Raw genomic sequence first — 9,562 nt, 5'->3', positions numbered from 1 at the left:
TGAAGAGGCAACAGACAGAATGGGAAAAAATATTTGCAAGCTATGCAAGAGATAAAGGGTTGATAACAAGAATCTACAAAGAAATCAAGAAACTCCACAACAACAAAACAAACAACCCACTTAAGAGATGGGCCAAGGACCTCAATAGACATTTTTCAAAAGAGGAAATCCAAATGGCCAACAGACATATGAAAAAATGTTCAAGATCACTAGTAATCAGGGAAATGCAAATCAAAACCACAATGAGGTTTCACCTCACCCTGGTTAGAATGGCTCACATTCAGAAATCTACCAACAACAGATGCTGGAGAGGATGTGGGGAAATAGGGACACTAACCCACTGTTGGTGGGAATGCAAATTGGTTAAGCCACTATGGAAGTCAGTCTGGAGATTCCTCAGAAACCTGAATATAACCCTACCATTCAACCCAGCCATCCCACTCCTTGGAATTTACCCAAAGGAAATTAAATTGGCAAACAAAAAAGCTGTCTGCACATTAATGTTTATTTCTGCTCAATTCCCAATAGCTAAGACCTGGAACCAACCTAAATGCCCATCAACAGTAGACTGGATAAAGAAATTATGGGACATGTACTCTAGGGAATACTATACAGCAGTCAAAAACAACGAAATCCAGTCATTTGCAACAAAATGGAGGAATCTGGAACACATCATGCTGAGTGAATTAAGCGAGTCCCAAAGGGACAAATATCATATGTTCTCCCTGATCTGCGACAACTAACTGAGCACCAAAGGGGAAACTTTCTGAAGTGAAATGGACACTTTGAGAAACAGTGACTTGATCAACTCTTCTCCTGACTGTTGATGTACAATGTAATACTTTATCCATTTTAGTATTTTTTTGTTCTAGTACTATTGGTTGAATTCTGTAATTAACACACAATTATTCTTAGGTGTTAACATTTTAACTGAAAAGTGATACCTCTTAGGAATTTAGAAAGCATTATGCTGAGTGAAATAAGCCAGTCACAAAGGGACAAATACCATATGTTCTCCCTGATTGGTGACAACTAACTGAGCATCAAAAAGGAAACCTGTTAAAGTGAAATGAACACTGTGAGAAACAGTGACTTGATCAGCCCTTGCCCTGACTGTTGATGAACAACTCAATATGTTATCCCTGTTAGTATTTTTTTTGTTTGTTCTACTTAATACTTTTGGTTGAATACTGTAATCAATACACAGTTATTCTCAAGTGTTGAAACTTAACTGAAAAGTGATCACTGTGAAATATAAGAGTGGGGATGAGAGGGAAGAGATGTGCAAAACAGGACATGCTCAAGCTGACTTACCTCAAACAGTAGAGTTAGAAACATACCAGGGGATTCCAATTCAATCCCATCAAGGTGGCATGTACCAGTGCCATCTCATTAGGCCCGGTGATGAATTTCTGTTCACAATTGATCATAATGATGGGACTAAGAGCCAAAGGGAGCACATAAACTAGACTAGTGTCTGCAAATACTAACTGATAGAATTAAAAAGGGAGAGAACGATCCAACATGGGAAGCGAGATACACAGCAGACCCATAGAATGGCAGATGTCCTGGACAGCAATCTGGCCTCATAATCAGCCCTTAAGGCATGTGGATCTGGCTGAAAAGCCCATGAGAGTATTACAGGCATGGAAAGCCAAAACACTCTGGCAAAGAAAAAAAAAAAAAAACCTAATTGAAAGATCTCTGCAAGTGAAGGATCAGGCCATCAAGGAGAGAGGCGCCTTTCTCTGAAGGGAGGAAAGATCCTCCACTGTGATATGGGCTTGACTAAACAAATTCAGAGTTGCTGAACTCAAGGGGCTTCCATAGCCTAGACAGCTCATAGCAAGAGTCTCGGGTGATTGCTGACATCATAAATAAGAGTGCCAATTGTTAAATCAACAACGGGAGTCACTGGGTTCATGCTCCCCACACAGGATCTCTGTCCTTAATATGTTTAACTATGAAACTCAAAAACAACACTACTAGTCGAACAATACCCTATACCTGGTTCGGTTGTGTGAGTGCAACCTGTTGAAATCCCTGCTTAGTATATACTAAGTTGATCTTCAATATATGAAGGTAATTGAAAATGAAACATGATGAAGGGCGGGATGGGAGAGGGAGTGGGAGAGGGGAGGGCCACGGGAGGGAGGGAGGTCGGGGGGGGAAGCCACAACAATACAAAAGATGCATTTTATATTCTACTTAAAACTATTGGTTGAACTCTGTAATTAATACACAATTACTCTTAGGTGTTTAATTAATGCTATAACTAGTACTCAAATAGTATTTTACACTTTGTGTTTCTGTGTGGGAGCAAAATGTGGAAATCTTTACTTAACATACGCTAAATTGATCTTCTGTATATAAAGATAATTGAAAATTAATTGTGATGTGAAGGGGAAGGGGAGAGGGAGTGGGAGAGGGGAGCGTTGTGGGTGGGAGGGAAGATACGGGGGGAGGAGGCTATTGTGGTCCTTAAGCTGTACTTTGGAAATTTATGCTCATTAAATAAAAAAAAAAAAGAGAGAATCGAAAATGAATCTTGATGTGAATGGAAGGGGAGAGGGAGTGGGAAAGGGGAGGGTTGCGGGTGGGAGGGACGTTATGGGGGGGAAGCCATTGTAATCCATAAGCCGTACTTTGGAAATTTATATTCATTAAATAAAAGTTAAAAAAAAAAGAAAGATCTCTGCAAGTGAGATCCCAGTGAAAAGAACAGGTCATCAAAGAAGGAGGTACCTTTCTCTGAAGGAAGGAGAGAACTTCTACTTTGACCATGGCCTTGTCTAAAAATTATCAGAGTCGGTGAACTCAAGGGGCTTCCATAGCCTTGGCAGCTCATGACGGAGCCTAGGTTGATCACTGATGCCATAAACAAGAGTGTCAATTTGTTAAGTCAACAACAGGAGTCACTGTGCACTTACTCCTTATGTGGGATCTCTGTCCTTAATGTGCTGTACATTGTGATTTAATGCTATAACTAGCACTCAAACAGTATTTTTCACTTTGTGTTTCTATGCGGGTGCAAATTGTTGAAATCTTTACTTAATATATGCTAAACTGATCTTCTGTATATAAAGAGAATTGAAAATTAATCTTGATGTGAATGGAAAGGGGGAGGGAGAGGGAAGGGAGAGGGTTGTGGGTGGGAGGGAAGTTATCGGTGGGGGGGGGGGAGCCATTGTAATCCATAAGCTGTACTTTGGAAATTTATATTCATTAAATAAAAGTTAAAAAAAAGTCAGGTCATTTCACTTTTCTTTATGTAAAATGAAATGGCTAATAGCAACTATTTCATGGGAGTTACAGGAGACAAGAGCATATATTTGGAATTAAAACACTTGTTTAAGTGTTACACATCATACAAATATTTTAGAGAGATTATTGATTTTTAATAGGTAACTTTTTAGACATAGATACGGATTCTGTGCAAGTACACTTTTACTCCTTCCTACAATTTAATTAAATTGATGGTGCAAGTGCCCACACTTTCTGTTTTCTTTTTCCATCTTCATTAAATTAACAACCTCTAAATTTGGAATTTTGTTATGATTATTTATTCCAAGTGTCAACTTAGAAACCAATCAAATGTGTTTTGTAACAAGTAAATAAGTATATAATGTGCACAGTCATCACAGGATTGTTTTTCCCTTCAGACTACTGATGGAACTAATACTGAAAAGACCTTGATACTAGAATTCTCAGTTTCAGAAATGATGAACTGACCTTTCTTTATTAAAAGTCTCAGGTTCATATGGGAGAAATGAACACAACAATGAAATGCAAGATAGATTTTATAATATATATTAATTTATATGTTAATAAAACCATAAGATAATGAACTCCACCAAAAGCCTGAGGAGTCATAGAAGCAGATCTTTTCTTAGTCAAGCTTCTGATGAGGGATTGTATTATATATGAGGGATAAAATCATATCTTTGACTTCGTAAGTAAAAATGATATATGGAATGAAGAATAGATTTGAACTCTGAGTATTGGTAATGTGCTAGTTTCCTAGATCTACCACAAGTGAATGTTATGAAACAACAATGTACTGTCTCACAGTCTGGAGTTGAAAATTCAAAAACCAAGGTGTTTATAGAGTTGATTCCATATGGAGTCTTTTAAGAGTGAAACAGTTCTGGGGCCGGCACTGTGGTGTAGTGGGTTAAACCACCGCCTGGGGTGTGGGCATCCCAAATTGGCACCAGTTTGAGACTCAGCTGTTCCACCTCCAATCCAGCTCTCTGTTATGGCCTGGGATAGCAGTAGAAGATGTCCCAGGTCCTTGGGCCTCTGCACCCACCTGGGTGACCCGCAGGATACTCCTGGCTCCTTGCAGCTCCAGCCATTGCAGCCAATTGGGGAGTGAACCAGTGGATGGAAGACCTCTCTCTCTCTCTGCCTCCCCTTCTTTCCCTGTGTAACTCTGATTTCAAATAAATAAATAAATCTTTAAAAAAAGAGAGAGAGAGAAACAGTTCTGTGATGGTTAATTTCATGTGTGAACTCTATTGAATAAAAGGACTTAGCTGGTAAAACGTTACTTTTTTAGAAGAGATTAGCATTTGAAATACTACACTGAGAAAATAAGATCCACCTTCTCTCACATAGGCAGCCATCAGCTACTCCTTGAAGGCCCCAGATGAACAAAAGGCGAAGGAAAGGATAATTCTTTCTCCTGGAACCGATGAGTCTGTTATCTCCTGCCATTGAACATCAAAGGTTCTGGTTCTATGGCTTTGGACTGTGGGACGTACCTATTAGATCACTTGATGTTTTTCTATGATTTATTTTTTAAAAAGTATTTATATTATGTGCTTTATGTCATGAAGTTCATAGCATAAACAGAAATAAAATGTTTAAAATGCACTAAAATTATAAGGGGAAATGAAACTTTGTTATATATTTGCCTTACCATGTGATAAAAGTCTAATATTTATGTAGTTTTAAGATTTATATTATAATACATAATTATATAATGTAATGTTATATACTAAACAATGTATTTGTAGTATATATTATACAGAGAAAATAGTCTCAATATTATTCATATTTAGATATAAGCAGGTAATAAAAGCAGTGTTTTTACTTACATTAGATGTAGACTTTGACAAGTTATAGATGAAATTTGTAAATTGTAGAGCAACCACTGAACAAACAGGCAATCAAAAAATGAAGCAATACAACTAATAACCTAAAAACTGAGACAAAATTGAATCATTCCAAAAGGATTCAGTATGTCTTAAAGAAGAACTGACAAAAAGATGAGACAAACAGAACCCAAGATCAAGATGGCAGATTTAAGCCCAAATATCGGAAATGATAAATATATCAATTCATATAAATTAAAAGGCAAAATTTGATAAACTAATAAAGACTCAAAAACATGTCTTCGATTGGAAATCTAATTTTAATATAAAGATATAGATTGCTCACAAGTCAAAGTGTGAAGAAATATTTTCAGTGCATCAACATTGAAATATACTATAAACAGCTTGGTCCAAATCTTTCATTGTATACCTTCCTTGTCCATATCTAAAAGTTACCCCTATAAGTAAAACACTGGCTAAGTATAGTTTGATTAAGAAATTGAAAAGATACTTTATTGACCTTAAAAGTATGCTTATATATTCGAGAATATAATTTAAAATATCAATATATCATTTATTGTTCCATTTAGAATAACACCAGTGACAGATTTATGATCTTTTTGAGAATGATTAACAACCAAATAAAATGTAATACACATCTGTTGAAAGGCAGCAGATTATTGTTGAAACAATGAGGATGGCAGGGCAGAGGACCCTAGATTAGTAAGCTTACATTCTATCTTCCTTTTCCTTAAAGCTGTAGGCTGCATGACAAGTTTTGCCCTAGTAGTGGGGATATTTTTAGGTGTTGATGGTCCCCTGGAGTTTTAAAGGCAAAAAAAAAAAAGCCTCACAAAACTTCAGAAACATAATTTATTTTCAGGACTTGCCAGGAGAAAAGGGAATGTGATTACAACAGACCTCATTTAAACATCTGGAAGGGTATTCTATATGTCTGGAAAGACATCTCAATGGGCGCCAGGTTCTAGTCCCAGTTGCCCCTCTTCCAGTCCAGCTCTCTGCGTGGCCCAGGAGGACAGTGGAGGATAGACCAAGTGCTTGGGCCCTGCACCCGCATGGGAGACCAGGAGGAAGCACCTGGCTCCTGGCTTCAGATCAGTGTAGCTCTGGCTGTCATGTCATAAATAATAAAATAATATACAGCAGTAACAATAAAAGAATTATGATTGTAAACAAAACATAGATGGTTATTGAAAAAAGTCACACAAAACTAATACATATTGTATTATTCTGTTTGTATAAATTTTCAAATAGGCAAATGAGGTGATCTCTAGGGCAGACATCTACCCGCAAAGGTACCTACGTTTGCAAAACTACCTCACTGCAAAATTGAAAAGGTCAGTTTGATCTCACCCTAAATTGTAAATCTGAGATGAATATCCAACAGTTTTGCTCCTCTTCAGGGGGTAGAGTCATTCCTGGAAAATGGCTGCCATGCAGGGACTATGTTCAGTCACCTTGTACCTCAGTAGGACCATGCACCTCATATTGGCAATAAAATATTTTGAAAAGAAGTAATTTGATTTAAAGTTAAATAACTGAGTCTGCCTTGGTCCTCTAGTCTGTGTCTTCCAGGTCTGTGTAGATGATCCTGAAGCCCTAAAACAATATTTGAGCATGAAGATGAAAGAAACCCAGGTTGCATAGTCACTGTGTGGGTGGCCAACCCTCAGGTTGAATGCCACTGTGCACAGCTACAGGGGCAGAAATATGATTTCATATGACTAAATATCCAATATCACATGGTATTTTGTTATAGTAGCTATGGCTACCAAACTAACACACAAGAAGAGTGAGAAATAGGTTTGAGTAGAGAAGCCAGTTTTAGAAAGGTGTTATAAGTCCTACTAAGGAATCTGGACTTATTGAGAGGGCAATGGATGATTCTAAACTATTTAAGGAGATTTAGTGTTGCATATTTAGAAAGATAATTTTAATTGATCAGAAGAAATCTGTTATTTACTGTCATCGTGAGTTGCTTTCTATTCATAATATGTAATTAAGATTTTCATAAGTATTTATATTTAAATGACTTTTTCTAGACAGTAACTTCATTTGGCATTTGTTGTATTTTTAACATTAGTCATGGAATTGTCTTCATTGACTTTCAGCTATATGGGTTAGTGTGAAATGTATTCTTGTTGAGGCCTGTAAAGTATTTTATATCAGAAATCATGTACTGAGCATGCAAGTAGACCTGTCCTCTCTCTAGTATAAGTACATGTCCATGCTACTGCTGTGAAGTTGTCATCTGACTAGTACTGTTTTCAAATGGAGAAGCAAAATTGGCTTAAATTGAATGCCATATCCTAGCACTTTCAGGTCTATATTTTAAAAAGATTTTGAATAAGGAACAAGAAATAGGAAAAAGAAGGCAAAAGAGAAAAGCACAAATGAAGGAGAAAGAATATTGAAATCACTGTTTTATTTCATGATTTCTTAGTTATTATCATTTCCTATTTAACTCAAGCCACCCAGTCTTTCTCACTCCTCAAAACGACATGCTTTCACACCACAGTGATTCCATGGGAACAGCCTGGAGATAAAGTGACAGAAGTCCTGTAAGTCTACTCTGTTTGCAGGGAGAGGGCACGTCCTGTGAGTGCAGACACCTGGCCAGGCCTCAGATACCGGCTCTTCAGTTTTGACATAGCTGCCTTCATTTCTTTATTCCTTAGGGAGTAGATGACTGGGTTTAAGATGGGAGTAAAGATGGTATAAAACACAGCGAGGATTTTGTCAATTGAGTAACTACTGAACGGCCACACGTAGATGAAAATGCACGGCCCAAAAAATAGGACGACGACGGTGATGTGCGCCGTGAGCGTGGAGCGGGCTTTCGCCATGCTGGCCGAGGAGCGACTCCTGACCGTGATCAGTATCACCGTGTAGGAGACCAGCAGGAGGAGAAAGGAGCTAGTCGAGAGAAAGCCGCTGTCTGCCACAATGAGCAAGCTGACCACGTAGGTGTCCATGCAGGCTAGCTTGGTCACTAAGGGGAGGTCACAGAAAAAACTGTCTACCTGATTAGGACCACAGAAAGGCAGGTTTATGGTGAATGCCAGCTGGCTAGTCGTGTGGATGAAGCCCACGGCCCAGGAGACGAGGACGAGACAAATGCAAACCCGGCGGCTCATGACCGTCATGTAGTGGAGCGGTTTGCATATAGCCACATAGCGGTCATAGGCCATGGACACAAGGATGACCATTTCACTGCCGGTGAAGAGGTGAACAAAGAAGATTTGAGCCAGGCAGGCGTCAAAAGAAATAGTCTTGCGTTCAAGCAGCAAGTCCGAAATCATTTTGGGGGTAGCAAAAGAAGCAACGCATATATCTATGAAAGAGAGGTTGGCGAGCAGGAAGTACATGGGGGTGTGAAGGCGGGGGTCTGAGGTCACAGTGAGGATGATGAGGAGGTTGCCCAGCAGGATTGCCAGGTAGAGCAGTAGAAAAGTGACGAACAAGAAAGGCTGGAGCTCCTTGGAACTGGTGAGGCCCAGCAGCACAAATTCTGTCACCTGAGAATGGTTCGTCTCGTTCATGGACCTCGGAAGGGGGTTTTCTTCGGTTACCTGAAGAGGAGAGAAATAGGAATAAAACAATGATGGGAACACTGTTTGATTTTCCAATCACACGTCGTGTTTTCGGGATTTATGTTCTGAGTTTTTATTGAATCACCACCGATAGTGCTGTGTGAACCTGTTGAAATACCATTCAAAACAGGCGAAGCCAACCCGGGGTGTTGAGAAGCCTGACAGTGGTTTTCCTGGAAAGGGAAGCGGGATGAGGAAGGAGATACGGGAGTGGCCCTGAAGTGCTAGCAACATTCTGGGTTGGCTGGGGTTCATGGTTGTATGGGAATGCTAGTTTTATGAATGCATAAATGTAAGTTTTCACCTTATATAAACTTCCAGAGATATGTACCCTTGGTGTTTTTTTTGCCCTTTTATAGATGTATGTTATATATTTATACAAATTGAAACGAGAGGAGAAGAGACAGCTTTATATTTGTGTAAGAGAGCTCGCTCATAAGTAGGATCATTGCTCTCTCCAGTTACAAAAACCTGGAAACACAGAAAATCCTAAGACACTGAAATAATTTTCCATGTGACCCTGCTCTTCGTGGAGTCCTACTTTATCAAGAAATCTAGTTTATTAGCTTCTTTCAATTAATCTCTGAAAATATTGTTTCTTTAAATTCAGTCACTGATGTTAATAACCATAGACTTTTTTGAGTTATGAATAATATTTCATTTGATGTGCTTTTTTTTTTTTGACAGGCAGAGTTTGGCATTTAGAGAGAGAGACAGAGAGAAAGGTCTTTCTTCCATTGGTTTACTCCCCAGATGGCCGCCACGGCCGGCGCACTGCACCAATCCGAAGCCAGGAGCCAGGAGCTTCCTCCTGTTCTCCCATGCGGATGCAGGGCCCAAGCACTTGGG

General features: G+C 39.0%; 1 protein-coding gene across 1 annotated transcript; it reads right to left on the bottom strand.

Moving 5' to 3' along the window:
- Window positions 1–7,687: 7,687 nt before the first annotated feature.
- Window positions 7,688–8,668, bottom strand: OR4K15 (olfactory receptor family 4 subfamily K member 15). Its single transcript, XM_008269595.4, has one exon. The coding sequence runs from the start codon at window positions 8,660–8,662 to the stop codon at window positions 7,688–7,690; it is 975 nt and encodes a 324-aa protein (XP_008267817.2). The 5' UTR covers window positions 8,663–8,668.
- Window positions 8,669–9,562: the final 894 nt, after the last annotated feature.

The sequence above is a fragment of the Oryctolagus cuniculus genome, chromosome 12 (genome assembly GCF_051225735.1).
Source record: "Oryctolagus cuniculus isolate XC-2025 breed Fujian yellow rabbit chromosome 12, ASM5122573v1, whole genome shotgun sequence".
Taxonomy (NCBI): domain Eukaryota; kingdom Metazoa; phylum Chordata; class Mammalia; order Lagomorpha; family Leporidae; genus Oryctolagus; species Oryctolagus cuniculus.
Note: the sequence above shows the minus strand (reverse complement) of the source record. Positions and strands in the feature narration are given on the sequence as shown.

Bases quoted from the DNA above. Each gene is read 5' to 3' on its own strand.
- OR4K15 (XM_008269595.4), bottom strand. From the start codon at position 8,662: ATGAACGAGACGAACCATTCTCAGGTGACAGAATTTGTGCTGCTGGGC.